Source organism: Neofelis nebulosa, chromosome 14 (assembly GCF_028018385.1).
Source record: "Neofelis nebulosa isolate mNeoNeb1 chromosome 14, mNeoNeb1.pri, whole genome shotgun sequence".
NCBI classification, from domain to species: Eukaryota; Metazoa; Chordata; class Mammalia; order Carnivora; family Felidae; genus Neofelis; species Neofelis nebulosa.
The window spans coordinates 21,557,302-21,575,437 of record NC_080795.1 but is presented as its reverse complement, the minus strand read 5'-3'; the positions used below and the strand labels follow the sequence as shown (position 1 = coordinate 21,575,437).

General features: G+C 40.4%; 1 protein-coding gene across 6 annotated transcripts in view; it reads left to right on the top strand.

Moving 5' to 3' along the window:
• The window catches only part of EYA1 (EYA transcriptional coactivator and phosphatase 1), a 354,086-nt gene that overhangs the window by 8,003 nt on the left and 327,947 nt on the right, over nucleotides 1-18,136 (top strand). For all 6 annotated transcript variants that reach the window (XM_058699812.1, XM_058699811.1, XM_058699809.1 and 3 more), the window contains exon 2: nucleotides 4,475-4,581. In XM_058699812.1, the coding sequence (XP_058555795.1) occupies nucleotides 4,549-4,581 (33 nt within the window). In that variant the 5' untranslated portion in view covers nucleotides 4,475-4,548. The remainder of the gene's footprint in view (nucleotides 1-4,474; nucleotides 4,582-18,136) is intronic.

Here is an 18,136-nt window from a genome sequence, read left to right as displayed (position 1 = left end):
CTAGTTTCCTTCTGCTTCTCAGGAATGTTAGAAAACTCAACACTTGGTGAGACAGCAAAGATTAAAGTGATGGGGCTCTGTAATGAAAATATTCTTTCATCCAAGGAGCCACAAGTTATTCACAGTGTCTGATGGGTCGCTGCTTCATTACAGATGATTTACGTGCCAGCTGAAATATAACCCATTTTTTTCAAAACCGGCAGGAAAAATTAAAATAGAGATGATGCATCATATTTTTTAAAATATTATTTTCTTCCCAATCCTCTTAGTCTCCACCTGAGTTTTCTTCAATCTGGAAGGTCTGTCCCAAGAGCCTGCTTGACAAGACCCTCTCTCCGTCTGTTTTATGCCCCCGTAATTCACACACTTATGCCAACTTAACTTCTCCCAATATTTTGTTTTGACAATGGCCAGGATGTTTTGGATGAGCTGGAACTAAGGTAAAAGCAAGATAAATGTTCCCACGTAAGGAGAGGTGCTATTGCTTATTTTATCTGCTGCCCGGCTTTTGCCACTGGGTAGAAACGAATAGGAAGCACCTATGTGGAGTGAAAATTTTACTGAAGCCAGGAAACATTAGGTTCAGAGCTATGGAGATTTCCCCCCATTAATCCTGTGTTCAGCGAGTCCCCGTAACAAAATTAGCTTTTCAGTGGTGTTTCATCAATAGTCCAGGGGATTGGACTGAAGAAGGCATCGTCCCCTCAGATGCTGAAAAGACCAGCTCACACAGGGCCCGTCCTCCAGATCTCCTTCTTGCCCGGGATTGCCTCCTGCTATCCCTCTCGTCACCTGCATGGTTCCTCTCAGCACCGCATGCCGAGGCTAGCATCTGGCCTGGGACTGTGAATGCAAGATAGGAGCCACACCACTCTGAGCTGGGAATGCCCCTACCCTGTATTCTGTGAGCTATAGTGGCCTGGGAAGGGGCTGATTCCCACCGTCCGCCCCGGGAGAGCAGTTTTCGCAGGTGGCATCATGCAACTGGCCAATAGGAGGAGTCAAATCCTATTTACATGTGTGCCCAGCCGCGCAGCTATTTTTCACTATTTTGTTCCGTTGATCTTTTCTTCCTACTTAAGAGCTTGTTGAAATACACTTCAGGAAGAGACTTCCAGGCTTTTCCTCCGTGCTCAGAGTGGATAACTGACTCCAGAACAGTGAAGTTGGCCAGCAGAGATTCAGGCTGTCTTTCAGTCCCTTGCCTTTTTATCAGGAAAGCTTACACCTCCGTGGCTAACAGAGGGGTGGCCTTCCATGGTGTACAACTCCAGGGGGCACCCCTCTTAGGGAGGGTGCCATAAGAGTTGACTCAGGAGTAGGTAAGTAAAGGATTTGGCGTATTGTGACGAATACACCCTGCTTTGGCAAGGTGAGTGCTGGGGGTGGATGCGTGAACGGGGATCCAACTGCCACCAGGCTCATGGCTCCCTGTCCTTGTAGGGACACCCCTGCTACCAAGGCACCTGCCTCTGGCGCTCCACAAATCTCCCCAAACAAATCTCAACCAACTGGCCTTCCCATCCGTGCGTATCTGCCCTCACCATTCTGTATTTAGATGAGCCTCCTTGAACGTTCCTCGATTCCTTCTTTTCTAGGGACCACGTGTTGGTTTAAACAAAGTCTCTGAGAGTTCACCTCTGACTACTCCGTATGTATTTACGTGTAGGTCTGAACAGTTTTATGAATAGCTACTCTTTATGTGTGCAATAAGTGGGTAAGTACGTAAGTAGGTAGGCAGATAGGCGTCAAGTAAACTGTTTTCTACTTGAGCCTATTTCCTGGGTACTTGAAACAAATGTTCAGGACCAGAAATTTGATGGATACTTTTAAAGTTGATTGAATGATAGCACCACTATTTGACTGCCCACCCAATTCTATCTCGGAGTTCACATGTATTAAAAACTTGCCATGTATCGATAACACCATTCATTCATTCATCCACTCATTCAAAATATTTAATGAGTGCCATATGTGACCTGAATGAGAGAGGGAGGCATCGTCCTAGGCCTCATGGAGCTACAGTCTAGTGCGGGAGACAGGTAGAGAAGTAATTACAGTCCCATTAGGTAAGTGCTATAATGGGGGCAGGCTTATTTATAAACCATGAAAAATCAAGTGCACCAAGGGAATTAAGGGTTTACTAAAGCCAGGCTCCTAAACATCGGTAGACCTAGTCGTGGCATCTATTGCACGGTTTGGATTGACATGTAGAAATCTGGAAACAACTATGCTGACTTAGCAAGCAGTGGAGGATTTGTAAATAAAGTCCATGGCTCTCTGTGCTTTTTTAAAAATTTTCGAGTGGTAGTCTTTCTCCGTGGAGACATCTATCTGAAGTAGATGAAGGCTGACTCTTTTGACTTCTCAATAAGCTCAGTCTTTTCTGTTTTAGCCCAGGAAACAATAACAAATACAGCATATGGTACAGAACAGTTTCATCTTCAGAAGAAATAAAATTACAAATGAAATAGCTTTCATGCTCATGTAACTTGACCATTCTTAATACCTTAAACTGTTCAGTAAGTTCAATATGGAAATATGGAAAAGAAACACATGGGAAATAATCCTGGAATATCAAATATACAGATTTTGATTGAAACATGTTCTCAGGACAGGTATGGAGAGGATGGGAATTTAGGGGGAATCAGAGGGGGCTTTGTCTTGGGCCCGCCCCCTTCTGTGAGGAATGAGACTGGACTTTGTCTCAGCACATATAGGTGCCCTGTGGGCAGTTTATGTGAAAGCACTTTGTAAACTGTAAAGGGTTTGACCAATGTAAGGCAGCATTATTATTATTATTTTTAAAAGTTGCCTTATCGCCTAGAAAAGCTAATGTGCCTCGAGAGAGTTACTCAAGCAATGGAAAAAGTCTAGTTTCCATAATATCGCTTCCTTGATTATGCAAGGAATCCTCTACAAGCAATGGTAGGGGTGGATTTGAAGATTCAGTTCTGAAATTTTAAGGAATTTGAAATAGAGTACCATATTGTGTTTTCTTGGTTTCGTAGACCGTAAATACATCCACAGGATTTTTTATTTACTTATGACCTGAAATTATAACATAATTTCTCGTTAAAATTACAAAAACACTGTGCCGTCATAAGGATTCTCAAAATTTTAGGAGTCTAGTTATTCATGAATCTCAGGTTGCCCAAGAAGCATCACCTTTGCTTTGGCAGTGGGTAAGGCATACATTTTCCAGCTTGGACGATTGTGAGTAAAACCAACACAAAGACAATTACTCCAACATTTTAAAATTACATCCCAAATCATCCAAGCTTGAGATCTTTTACCTGAAGATTATGTGTGTAAATGCAAACAATCATTAAAGTAGACATATCAAACATATGCCTGTAAGAAATCATCCAATTGAAAGCTCCCATTTCACAGATAATAAAAACTGAGGCTCAGAGAGATAAATTATTGACCTCAGATCATTCACCTGGTTAGCGCCAGAGTCAGAACCTGAATTCTCATCTCTTGACTTCCAGTCCGGTGGTGTTCCCACCAGGCTAACATGCAGAAGTTCAAGTATTTCTACAAAATGTGATATTGAGGTTAAACAGCTATGTATTCTCTGTTCCATAATTTTGTCTTGGGCGATATCCAAATCATACCGATTTTTTTAAATTCCATAATATTCAAATATCTATGTTGGAGGTGATGCGAGGCACCTAGAAAAATTTCTCAGTTGCTAAGCGCACGTAAGAGAATCTGAGAGACTCTTCTGGGTTCCTCATTTGAGCATAAGCATGAGAATCAATTTGGAAAGTTAGGAAATGAGAATGGGCAACAAGATGACTGTGTGTTGTTGTTGTTGTTGTTGTTTGAAGATAACTAACTGTAGAATATGTTTCAAAATACTACACTTATTCTTCCCATCTTGAAGCATCCCCAGAGCCCATGCTTCTCGAAGGTGTTGAGTCTCTGAAGGTTCAGAACTGATCAACCGTGAAACTGTGACCTAATGTAAACTTGCTAAGAAATAGTATAATAATATCCTTGCCCTGAGGGTAAAACACTCAACTCTAGACTTTTTCTCTTTTATCCTTGCCCAGACTACAATCATATCTCTTTGTTACTATTTCCTCTTTGCATTATGGTACAATTGACGTTGATAAATAGCTTGGAGAAACTGAATTCAAGAAGGAAAAAGAAAAAAGCTCTTGTCCTGGTGGCTCAAAAATAATGTGTCTGGAAAGCCCTCTAGCTGGCCTCTCCATTCTTTTTTTCCCTTGGCCTGCGGCTGCTTCCAGCAGACGCACTGAGCTATAATTTGGCCACATTTGGCTCATGCAAATCGTGATAAACAGTGAGCCCGTAACATTTATTTTAAAGATTCACTCAGTGAAGGTAAGCGTTCTTGACTTGTGTATACATGCAGGCACATGGAAAGCTGCAGACGCAAAGATCAGCTCTTGATTTCATGCCACACAATTAATACGGCCGCTTGATGCTCTATTCTGCACAGGTGCAGGGCTGTTGGAACCCTTTGAAGAAGTGTGTAGCTAATAGCCCATATATAATTCAGAAGAAAACCCTTCAATGGAAGACCCCCGGGGGATGAACGGACAGTCTGTAAGTAAACAGAATGTCAATCCGAGGGAAAGAGTTATTACTTTTAAAATCATAATTACTATTTTTGTTGTAACCCGAGTGTCTGGAAATTCCTCAAAAGCTCTGTACCAATTTTTAATGATTTTAGAAGTTATGAATTAAGTAGTACACTATTTAATCAGCTAACCTAATTTATATCTGTCTCAGAGATACTGGTTATCAAAAGTAGACTTCTAGAAGAAAAATGCCAACCTTTATAGTATGACTTAATTACACCAATATGAATAATGTAGTTTTAAGGTTTCTATTTTCCTTTGCCTCTGGGAAAACCTGTACTTGTCTCATAAAACTTGAGATGGATGGTTTGGATAGTCTGTGTGCATTTGTTATATGAATACATGTGTGCGTGTGTATCTTTAAAACGTGTGTTCGGTGTGGTACTTTCACAGTTTGATCAACTCTCGAATGTGCTTTATATTAAGGAGAACCTTAGGTCTCTTAGGTTTTATTTCATTTGTTTATCTTGTGAGCAGAAGAGAAACGATTCAGAAATTTTCCTCAGGTTCATCTCAGGAAGAAAGTAAGCTTCCTTTGGCTCATCAACAAATATTCCCAATTAGAGGTAATCTTATATATATTTTTTGAGTTACTCAGAACTTGAATAAGGCAACAGATATTAATTTTTTAAGAGCATGTCTGTAAGCGAAAGTTGTTAGGGAAAACGTCCATGGCAGTATTTGGGATGGCACATGTGACTTTGCCTTTTAGGTTCTCTGACCATAGGTGATGCTTTCAGACCTGTGGTTTCATAATTCAGCTTTGTCCACAGTAGAATTGTTTTTCAAACCTGAAGTGTGATCTTTAGTAATGCTGTTGTGGTTCCTGTAAATGCGTGTTTTACAAGACCTGTTGGTGTTATGCAATAAGCAGTAACTGCTAATGGATAAGGATTTTAATAACAAAGGGTCAAGTGCTATCAGAGTGCTTTTGCAGTCAGACTGTATGCAATTACAGGGTGTATTTTATGGATCTCCTAAGTCATCTTGTGAGGTAATTCACATAAAGCACTTCCAGTTCATTCCGTAAGGTGTAGTTTTTAACTTAAACAGGCAAAGGACCCTTGACCCGTTGAGCTTGTTTGTCCTTTTAAACTCCTGTAACGGGCCTGGTGTATTTGATTTTATTATGATGTTAAAAATATTTTTGAGGGACGCCTGGGTGGCTTGGTCAGTTAAGCGTCTGACTTCGGCTCAGGTCATGATCTCACGGTCCCTGAGTTCGAGCCCCGCATCGGGCTCTGTGCTGACAGCTCAGAGCCTGGAGCCTGTTTCCGATTCTGTGTCTCCCTCTCTCTCTGCCCCTCCCCTGTTCATGCTCTGTCTCTCTCTGTCTCAAAAATAAATAAACGTTAAAAAAAATTAAAAAAAAAGATAAAAAAAATATTTTTGAAGTGCATATGAAATAAATGAAAAATTTAACTCACTGAAAACTTACTACTTACTGTGTTCTTTTTTGTAACTTTTCTCCTTAATGTTGATGTAAATTGATATGTGGGAGAATAACTAGGAAATTTAACAGTATCTGCAAATTCCGATAATATATATATTTTTTGGATATTTTGTATTACACAAATCTAATTTAAGAATTAAGGGGCACCTGGATGGCTCAGTCAGTTGAGTGACTGACTCTTGGTTTCAGCTCAGGTCATGATCCCGGGGTTGTGGGATTGAGCCCTTTGTCGGGCTCCATGCTGAGCACAGAGACTGCTTAAGATTCTCTTTCTCTCTCTCTCTCTCTCCCTTCTGTCCCTCTCTCCTGCTCATGCTCTCTCTCTCTAAAATAAAAATAAATAAAAAGAATTAAGAAATTAAGATCTGAGACTAAAATTTAAACAATAGGTAAAAAATATAATGATTAGGGGTGCCTGGGTGGCTCAGTTGGTTAAGCATCCGACTCTTGATTTCAACTCAGGTCATGATCTCACGGTTAGTGGGTTGGAGCCACAAGGTTCGTGGGTTCTGACAGCGCAGAGCCTGCTTGGATTCTCTCCATCTCTCTCTGCCCCTCCCTTGCTCACTCTCTCCCTCAGAAATAAATAAATAAACATTTTAAAAAAGATACAATGATTAAAAATATTTTTGTGTATTATAACAGTTGTGTTTATGGGGCAATCTCATTACATATCTTTTTGAGGTTTTTTCTTTTTGCTATGTAAGAGTGAAGCAGTTTCACTCTTTTCTTAAAAAAATTTTTTTTAACATTTATTCATTTTTGAGAGACAGAGAGAGACAGTGTGTGAGTTGGGGAGGGAAAGAGAACAAGGGAGACACAGAATCTGGAGCAGGCTCCAGGCTCCAAACTGTCAGCATAGAGCCCGAAGCGGGGCTCAAACTCACAGACTGGACCGGGAGATCATGACCTGAGCTGAAGTCAGATGCTTAACCGACGGAGTCACCAGGCGCCCCATGTTCCTTCTTTCTTTTATCGTTAGGCTTGTGAGATTCATCAGCGTCATTGCATTGAATCAGTATTTTGTTGTTGTTGTTGAGTAGTATCTCACAGTCCACATTCTTTTTATAAAATACTAAATATATTTTATGCATTTCTCTGGGAACCTCAATTTCTACACCTATAAAATGAAGAGACTGAACTTCATTTAACCCAGTGTCCTTTTCAGCTTTATTTTTGTAATTCTTACTTTCTTCTCTGTAGCTCTTTGCTCACAGAATTACCTCTGCTAATGAACTCTTCTAATAAGACTTCATACCTGTTTCCCTAATCAGATTTCTTATAGGAGTAGGAGTTTTAGTTTCCTCAGGAGAGAAATGGTATTTTTTTTTTTAATGAAAAAAACCTTCTTGCGAGGTTTCAGCATAATATTATGAATCTCTATTGCCTTTGTAAACAGTGATTCTCAGGTCCCGATGGTTCCTTCTCTACTCCCTGGATAAAAAGATATGTGACTAGGTGGGAAAAGAGACAGCGAAGGCTTCTCCCCTCTTCCTTTAATCCCTGGCATCTCGGCTGGGCAGGATGCTCATAAGTGCCCCACCAGTGTTCTTTTAGTTCCTTGACAACTGTGAGCCCAGAGGGTCTCCATGTGGGAGAAACTGAAAAGAAATCCTCTGGCCCTCAGTGGTCAGTGAAGTGGGAATGGTCCTAATCTTGGTGCTGTTCTGCACTGTGAGATTTGAAACTCAGTTTTGAGGTGACCTGTGACACTTTGAGGGAGGGAAAATGATGATTTGAACATTAAAAAATATCATATTCCTATAATTTAGCGTCTTGACCCCAGAGGTGCTTTGCAAATGCAATGATCAAGTGACAAGGGACCATGGGCAGAGGTCCAGGAGCTTCTCATTTTGGTCCTCAGTCGACATAGCACTGGGCAAAAATGTTAAATCGTAAATTCCACTTGTCGTATTCTGAAATGTTCTGCATGTGTGCTTTCTACCTCTACAAAGAAGTAGCTCATGTGATTTTATAAGCTTTATCCACTCTTTAGTTTGCCTCGCGAGGACAGAAAGGAGAGGAGGAGGTGTATAGAGCTTTCCATCATGGTTCTGACTACTCCTCTGTCACCTCTTGTGGAGTCCTCATTCGGGGAGCAGAGCTCCACTGTCCCTCAGGAGAGCCACGATGGATCCTCTCTGAGGTGAAACACCTCTGAAACAAACATCAAAGAGCCAAGCAATGGCTGTGTCTTTCTGTTTCTTTGGTGTATGAGGATTTCTAGAAGGAAATCATGTCAAGATACGAAAAGCATCTAGTAGCTCTTTGGGAAAAAAAGCGAATTAAAAAATAAATCACTGTATTTTTCTTAGAAGCTGTGAGGTCAGCAGTTAAAAACCCACCATGCAATCACCTGACCCTTGTATGTGAGTTAGGTAGACAGTCTGGTATCTTGAAAACCACATTTTATGTCTGGAGTCAGAAGACTTTGTATGACCTGGGGCAGATTTCCTAGCCTCAGTCTCTTCAGCAATAAAACAGAGATGATCATATTTAACTACTGTTTAAAACTGCAATTTTGTAGGTAAGTAGGATCATGTATTTTCAAGTTTTTTAAAAACTGAGACGTGTGATATAATTATAATGCACTTTTATTGGACCTATCTCTAGAAAAACATAGTAACAGATAAAAAAAAATCTGGCCAGCTGCAAGTTTACAATAAAATTTCAAAAACGCAACCATCATTGGTGCCTGGGTGGCTCAGTCGGTTTAGTCAGTCTGACTCTTGATTTTCAGCTCAGGTTTTGATCTCACAGTTGGCGAGTTCGAGCCCTACATTGGCTCTGAGCTGACAGTGCGAAGCCTGCTGGAGATTCTCTCCCTCTCTCTCTCTCTCTCTTTGCCCCTCCCCTGCTTGCTCGCTCTCTCAAAATAAATAAATAAACTTAAAAAAATAAAAATGCAACCATGATACCAATGCCAGTTATAAGCACTAACGCTACATTTGTTTGGTCACGTGTTGTCAGCTGTGCGGGGAATCGGGTCTCCTGAGACTCTTCTAGAGAAATATTTTGTTAGAAATACTAGATTGCTAACTTGCTTTCATTATAAAAATTTCAAATGATGACATTCTAAAGCTTTTTGGAATAAAAATATTTGAAGGCCCCATTGTATTTTTGTAACTATGCCTCTTATGTCTTAACTTATGGCAAATTTGAAATGCTACCTCCAGCTTTTGCTGAGATGCTGGATTTTACAAGAAAACCATTAAATAAAATATGTGTGTACCTTATTCCTGTCCTTGAAGATCCTAAGATGAAAAGTGACTTTTAACCAAATTGGAAAAATGAAATATTTATTTTATTAGCAGAGAAGTACACCGTTGAGTAGAAGTTACTGAAAATAGTTACACAATACATAGGAATAAAACAAACTGGGAAATTACAAATTAAATCAGGATTTCATTTATTCAGCTTCCCCATGAATGAGATGTTTTATAAGTGAAATTGTTAAGTGACTGAAATTTAAAATAGAATTCAGTGGTTTTCAATTTCTTTTTTTTGTTTTTAAGCAAGAGCATCTTATCAGAAGCCTATATTTGTTTCTTCAGGCTGCTGTAACAAACTACCATAAAGTGAGTGGTATGAAATAACAGAAATGTATTGTCTTATGCTTCTGGAGGCCAGAAGTACAAAATCAAGGTGACTGAAACCCATCAGGTACTTCTCCCTTGCTTCTTTGTCGCTTCTGGAGGTCTGCTAACACTCCTTGGCACTCCGTGGCTTACGGCTGTGGCACTTTGACCTCTCTCACATCATCACATGGCATGCACCCTTTTTGGTGTCTGTGTCTCTTCTTCTCTTGTTATAAGCACAGTAATTGCCTTGGAGCCCAATCAAATCATCTTAACTTGATAACATTTGCAAAGACCCTATTCCAAATAAGGTCACATTCACAGGTATGGGGAAGCAGGAGTTTTAACATACCTTTTGGCGGCGGGGGAGGGAGCAATTTAACACATAACCAAGCCCAATAAAAATGTGAGGCCTAAAATAAAACCTTTTCTAGTTGCCTACCCATCCCTCCTCTCATCTCGGCGTAACTTTGGTTTATTTGGTTGCACGTCATGGGGGTCACCATGGGCTGGCTTAAGCAAACAAAAGGGAAGTCTGCAAAAAAGAAGGAAACCAGGGAATCAAGGCAGTTTTCTTCTTGCTTTTCTCTGCACATGTCCTCCAGTCCCTTCTCTGATTGTGGGCTGGCTTTCTCTACTCCCCTTGTACGTCTCTGGCTTGCTGGGCCATCTGCTGTGCAGAAACAGAGGTTCTGATTGGTCCTGCATGGGTCATGATTCTGTGGTTGATGGAGCAGGGAGCTGCAGCAGAAACATGGCAATTCCCAGAGGAGGGGGCTGGGCAGACCACTCAGTAGATGCTCCCTATGGCCCTTCGGGAAACCTCCTCAGAGGCACCAGTTTGAAACCACGGTTCTAGTCTTACCTCAACATCTTATAGATGGGGAGATATAGCCCTTGATGTGCCATCACCTACATTCTGACCATGTGGATGGAAATCTCTAAGAGTGAATAATTCTTTCCTGATGAATAAAGGTTCTTTTTACAACTATCAGCTCTAAGCTGCATCCGTAACATACTAGTATTTCTTCTCTCCCTTGACCCTTCTGAGAGCAGTGATGCTTTCCATTTTCAGTAGTAGAGCTTAGAGCTGGGGCAAAAGTGGTTGTGATGGGTGCACAGCGAATAGATCCTAACCTGGAAATGGGAAGGCAATTAGGCAGAGTGAAGAAAACACTGATGTGGAATCAGAATACCTGTTTTGGAGTCACAGCTCAAATACGGGGCCTTGGGAAAATTATTTCAGCTTCTCAGTCGCAATTTTGGGTTTAGCCCAGAGATAATAAGGTCTATATTGCTGGGTGTCTGTGATGAAGAAATGAGATTACTTGTGCCAAAGCACTGTGTAAACTGTAAACCTATATGCATAGCTACTAGTTCCAAGCCCTTGGGGGCACCTTTCCCAAAGGCAGGACATTTTGAGTCAGATATCCCTGCTTCTCTCTTTGCTCTGTACTGGGGCAAGTTTTGAACCCTCTCTCAGCCTTGGTTCTTCCTCGTTTGTAAAGGGATAGTAATACCTTCCTGGTATGGTTGTGCGGTTAGAAATAACGTCTGAAGGACATCGAGTGAGTAAGATCAGTTTCTGGAGGCTGACTCCCAGGGTTCAGGAGTGAGCTTTCTTGCTTCATGAACCGAGCTTTCTTGCTTCTACACTGCTCCGTAGAAGGTAATAACATGTCACAGGGTTGGTGTGCAGAGTGAACGAGATAGTTTCTGTGACAGTACTTAGAAAGGTGCCTGGCTTACAATATAATACTATGTCGGTGTTTTCGGGTGTCACGAATTTTATTTCCAACATGCCAGGTACACATGGGGTGAGCGCTTACACCACACAAGTTGTTATTTAATTGACATGGATTTGATTGGGGGAAGATGAGGTCCTACCTCTTAGTTTAATTATAATGGACACACATTCCCAGGGTTAAGATGAGGTTATGCCTCGGGATGTCAGACCATGCTGGAAGGAATTAGGCACACTTTCCCCTTTGCACAGGCACGGCTGGTTTGGGCACATTATAGAGACCAGGTTGGAATGTGATCTGAGAGTCTGGAAGAGACTGGCCGTTAGCGTTCAGATTGGGCACCAGGTTACCAGCTGGGTATTTTAGGTGAAGAATAAAACCTAGACAGGAAAATTGCTCCAGAGCCAGGACAGTGACTTGTTTATATTTCTAGGGCCAACCACAAGGTCAAGCCCTTTACATGCACTCAGTAAACGTTTGTTTATCTGAGCTGGCTGGCAGCTTGTGTCCTGGTATGGCTCACTTGGTCCATAGGTACCAAACAGATGGAGCGTGACAGGGATGAAAATTGCTTGTGGCTGATGCTGGGAAGAAAGGAGAGAGGGCATCTAACCGGTCAGACTCACTGCCTCCGATCTGCCTCTGTCCTCTTACTAACTGTGGTTTCGGATCCAGATGTATATGAGCATCAGCAACGATACTATGTACGTCTCTCTCTGTGCAAGTAAAAGTACAGACTTTGGGACTTGGGTTTTTCCTGTGTGGTTTTGTTTGTTTGTTTGTTTTTTGGGTGTTTTTTTAAAAATGTTTTTGGAGGCAAGAAGGGCAGCTTAAATACTTAAAGGAAAAAAAGAAAACCTCCTGGTTTACATCTCAGTTAGGGGATGACAGTAATCACCCCGAGTGTGGGCTAGAATAGGCAAACCATTTCAATACAGCAATCATATACTAAACTTTCTCTGTGAAAGACCAGACGGTAAGTATTTTGGGCTCTGCAGGTGAGAAGGTCTCACGTCTACAGTTGTGGCATGGAAGTATAGGAAATGCAGAACAGAGCCACAGGCTGATGTCAGTGCCGAAGAGAGACGGAGGCTCCCGCCATCGTTCTCTTGTTAGCACTTGCAGGGAGGTCTACAATTGTGCCTCCACCCTTTTTCAAGACCTTTCATTTGGCTCCTCTCAGGCTAGCTCTGCCATCTTGGATGTGACTGCTTCTCTTCCTCTGGCCTCATTGTTTTCACTTAAAAAATGAGGGATGGAGAAGAAGGTCTCTTTTGCTTCTAACAAAGAATGATTCTATTAGAGTTCATATTTTACTGGATAATCAAAGTTAGTAAAGTTTAGGCATCACAAAATAAATATGCGTGATGGTCGCCGAGGCATGGGACAAAGGACCCATCGCTTTTTGCTACCTCACCAAGTACTCCGTTTGACGATCCCATTGCGTAGTTAGTTCCCACTTCTAAGGCCTCCTTTTTTTTTTTTTTTTTTCCTTTTGCAACCTCTTCATCCCTCAGTCAATGAATACTATTTGTAGAGCCCATAGTATATCCTTATACTGGCACTAATATCATGATAAGGGTTCTTCACTGCCCACATTGCTGTATAATTTTGTTTATATGTAGCATCATATGCAAGTGCTCCTATGACTAATTTTAAAAGGTGCTTGGAATATAAATAAAGACGCACTTCTGCATCTTGTATCCCACTCCTGAATGTGTTTGTAGTGATTTTAAAATACGTGTACAGGGGCGCCTGGGTGGCTCAGTCGGTTGAGCATCCAACTTCAGCTCAGGTCACGATCTCGAGGTCCATGAGTTCGAGCCCCGCGTCGGGCTCTGGGCTGATGGCTCGGAGCCTGGAGCCTGCTTCCGATTCTGTGTCTCGCTCTCTCTCTGCCCCTCCCCCGTTCATGCTCTGTCTCTCTCTGTCTCAAAAATAAATAAACGTTAAAAAAAATTAAAAAAAAATACGTGTACAAATTATTTGATATGCTTCCCTTTGTAACATAAAGCCTCTTGATGATAACCCCTCCCCTTGGGTATGGTCTGGACTTAGTGACTCACTTCTAGTAAGCAGAAAAGTTAGCCCACGTGGTATGGCACTGTGGATACTAGGTCATAAAAATCAATATGGCTTCCTCCTTGCTTTCTCTCGAATCACTCACTGGAGGGAAAGCCTGTTGCCGTGTTGCGAGGACAATGAGGCAGCCTTGTGGAGAGGACCATGTGGCCAAGAACTAAAACCTCCTTCTTTTCCTTCCATGTGATGGAGCCTTCTTGGAAGTAGATTCACTGGCTTGAATCCAGCCATTAAGTGATGCAGCCCCAGCAAACAGCCTACGAGCCTTGTCATGAGAGCCCCTCATATCCAGCAACACTTAGATACCCTGCTCCCAGATTTCTGACTCTCAAAAATTGTGTGAGATAATAAATGTCTGTTATTTTGAGATGCTAAGTTTTGGGGTGATTTGTTACACAGCAATAGATAATGAATACAGTGATCCCATCCACCCATTTTTTGCATTAAAATTATCTTTACTCCATATTTTTGAATGGAAGTAAAGCTTGATAATATAACTATAGAAATAAAATATTATATTGATTATAGATGATACATTTATATAATACACATAGTTATATAAAAAGAATTAATATAACTCTTATTTTACCTATTGCGTTTCACATGGAATCAATCATAGGGTTTTGTTTTGTTTTGTATTGTTTTGTTTTGTTTTGTTTTGTTTGTTTTTTCCCCTTCGCCTGCTGGGTACATTCAAATCTCAATTTATCTTTATCTGCTTCCCCCAAACAGAACTTTTTCTCCTTGACACAATAAATGCTTCGAACTGCTCATTAGTGTGTATTTTATTCTATGTTATAGTGTCCACACATGTATTCAAATCTGCTTGCCTTCTAACCAGGGAGCTGTTCGAGGGCAGACAACAGAGGAGAGGAATAATTACTGTCCTTTGACAATCAGTCCTCTGTTTTGTACATTGTAGATGCAAAACAATGTTGTGGTTGATGCAGTGAATGAATGAATAAGCACAATTGCCCGGAGCGGAGATTTTGTAAACAGAGAGACATCTTCACAAGTGCTTGGCAGCTTTTGCTTCACATGGCTCCCGGAAACCAAGCACCTCTGGAAACAGACCAGAATTCAGCTCACAGCTTTTCCTGCTCTGCCAGGTTTCACGAAGGTAGAGGCACACGGAAAACAAACACCACTGCTGTGAAATGCATTAATTAGACCTCCGTTACAGGGAATTTCTGATAATTTGAGCAGAGAATGAGGTTCATTTTTACATATGTCCTTTTATGAAAATAGGATTACGAAAGAAAAGAAAGATACAGGCTAGTTTTACTTATGTAGATGCGTACAGAAAAATAGGTGGGCAAAACAGGCTGATAGTCCTATACCAAAAATTTCATGTGCTTTTGCAAATAAATCTTGTTCATTTGAGAAATTTTCCAAAGTGTTCTACTAGGTTAAACTAGATCAATTAATGTTTGTATTTCACAGGAATTCTTGAGATTTCTGTAAGAGGTCTCCCAAATTCAAACTGAACGTAAATCAGACTAAGATCCTCTTGTTTCTAGAATTTTGATTTGTGTGACCCTGTGGACATATACAACTATCTCACATCCATACAGCAGTAACTGAACTTGGGCTCTTACCAGTTGAAGTCAGGGGAGACCCGTGAGGATACAGAAGTGGGAGCGTGGGCTTGGCAGGTCACTGAAGGCTTGAGTCCTAACTCCATCGCCGGCCCCGGGGTGTGCAAATCTCTGTTCATCTCTGAGCCAGGGTCTTCATTTCTTAAAATGAGGATAATAGTTTAGTCCTGTGTATCTCAGAATTGTTGTAAGGATCAAAAGGAGAACATGAGTACATTTATTAAGCAAGAAAGCAATATGCCTACGCATGTATGTGTTTATCAAGAGCACATCTTAAAAAACAACAAATGCATGTTTCTTCTAGGTGGTATTCAAACGCAAATTCCTGCGTCCTCTTTAACAATGTCCCTTCCTTTCGTAAGGGAAAGGAAAAAAAATAAAAGTTTAAATTACTGATTTCATTTCATTAATTTTTTTTTTTTTTATTTTGAAATGACGTGCAAAATGTGAGGGGATGCAAAGGATAATTGGTACTGGTCTGTGCAGATATTGAAATGAATGACTGTGTGCTCACTAATTCTTGTTTTTGCTTAACTCGTGTCTAAACTCATGTTCCTTTTAGGGATCCCAGAATTTAAGGTAACTTGATAGCTAGAAATTCTCAGATTTTTTTATTCTATCAAAAATCATTTGGCAAGGTATATAGTACATGCCGATCTCGATCTTTACTGAGCCTTTTGTATTTCTTTCAAAGTATTTACAGCCCTCTTGGGTGTTTTTCAAGAGTAATATGTTATGCTTTGAATAACCAGCTATTAACTTTAACCCCAGTCGTGTATTACAAGGATAAAAATAAATACTAGGTTTTTTTATTATGTAAAAATAGTATCCAAAAAGAAATACTAGATTATTTATTATTAAAATGATCTATTATTTAAAGGTCCATTTGTAATTTCCATTTACAAAAAGAAAAAAAAGTTTCTTGGCATAAGGCAATGACCAAATACACATTTGACTTCTTTTTCAGTCAGTGCTCAGATCAGTGATTTTTAGTGATTTGTCCATTCAACTTTCTGTGTAACACTTAAAAACATACATTTGTTATCTGGCTTCATCTGGTAAACTGGGAGGGTTAACTTTAATTTTTTTAATGTTTATTTATTTTTGAGAGAGAGAGAAAGGCAGAGTATGAGCACGGAAGGGGCAGAGGGAGGGAAACACAGAATCTGAAGCAGGCTCCAGGCTCCAAGCTGTCAGCACAGAGCCCCATGAGGGGCTCGAACTCACAAACCACGAGATCGTGACCTGAGTCTAAGTCAGATGCTTAACCGACTGAGCCATCCAGGTGCCCCGGGGTAAACTTTAAACATGGGTTAAAAAAAGACTTTGTGTTTGGGTGTATGAAGTTATCTAACCTGAAAAATGTTTATAATTGGCTAAGTATGCCTGAATTTAACCACTTGTGTCCTCGAAATAGGTGGTGAAACAGAACCCAAACAACTTAAAACAATTTCATCCATAAAGCTGACTCGTTAAAGTTCATTTGTTAAGTTCAGCTTAGACATTAGAATGACTTATTTCCTCAGGTTCCAAATTGTTTGGGAAGCAAATATACTTGTCATTTACTATGGACTAAGGAAATCAGATTTATATTTTAACTTAATCATTAGCATTTTATCTTTTAAAAAATGGTTATCTTTCTGTTGGCATAGGATAATTTTTTAAGTGCAGTGACTGATTCCAATCAAAATCAATAAACTCCTTACTGATACATTTGAAATTTAAACTCTGAGTCAGCCTGCCATCTTAAAACAATATAGGCAACAGATATTTTCAAATGAACCATGGGATCTATTTATACCAATGAATGAGGACTAATTCACAGAAGTATCAGCAATGACAGCAGGAGGAATAATGCACTAATTCACACAAGTGAGTTATGAGATTGTATGGTGAACTTCTCATCACTGGGAGCATTAGAGTCCTTTGAAAGTTGCATGAACTTCTTGGACAAAAGTGATCTACTGGAATGTAAATGAAGTTAGTGGCTTTTACCTACACTGCCAATAAGAATTGAATAGATTTTGATATTACTTTGGAAGAGCAGGCCCCACAATCTTAGGATGTTCTTACCTACCTTAAAAAATGAGAGAAGGGGCGCCTGGGTGGCTCAGTCGGTTAAGCGTCCGACTTCAGCTCAGGTCACGATCTCACGGTCCGTGAGTTCGAGCCCCGCGTCGGGCCCTGGGCTGATGGCTCAGAGCCTGGAGCCTGCTTCCGATTCTGTGTCTCCTCTCTCTCTCTGCCCCTCCCCCCGTTCATGCTCTGTCTCTCTCTGTCTCAAAAATAAATAAACGTTAAAAAAAAAATGAGAGAAGATAGTATAATATTAAAGACATTTGTAAAAGTAAAAATAAGGTCTATAATCCTATAATTTAAGGAAAAGTTCTAAGACGATAAGTGCATTTTGCGAAAAAAGACGAAAGAAAAATATAGTGTGTATTAAATTAGTCAAGATATTGTTCCAAGAGTCCCTTTATGTTGTGCCAAAGAAGGCGTTTATATTGATAGCTAAATTCTCCATACGTTGTGTGTTTTTAAGTCATTAGACCAGGAATGGTTCTTCAATATGTCAAGGTACAGGAAAACATGAAATAGGCTTATTTTCTTAGGAGATATCAGCTGTATGTATGTCCTTGGAGATGTTTGGTGTCTGGATGTCACAACTGTGATTAAATCACATTTATTAGGCACTCACTATTCGGCCGAGGCTGTTCTAAGCACTCATTACTACTTCTTGATAGTGTGCTGTAGGCTCCTGCATGGGAGTAAGGTGGAACTGAATTACCTCTAAAATCCCTACCACGGCTGAGATTTAGTGAATCCATGATTTATTACCCAGCGCTTAATGAAAGAGAGGAAGCAAGGCTGTAAGGATCAAGGTGGTTTTTCCATATTCAAGGAAGCAAAATGCATAATGCTCTCTGTGTTCCTTTGGGGTTAGCATATAATTTTGAAGAAAACTTGCTATATTTTTTCCAGAAAGGTTCACACAAAGCACATACAGATTAGACATACTGCTGATATTTCTTGCCATTTTTCAAGCCCCTTGCGAGCCCCCAAA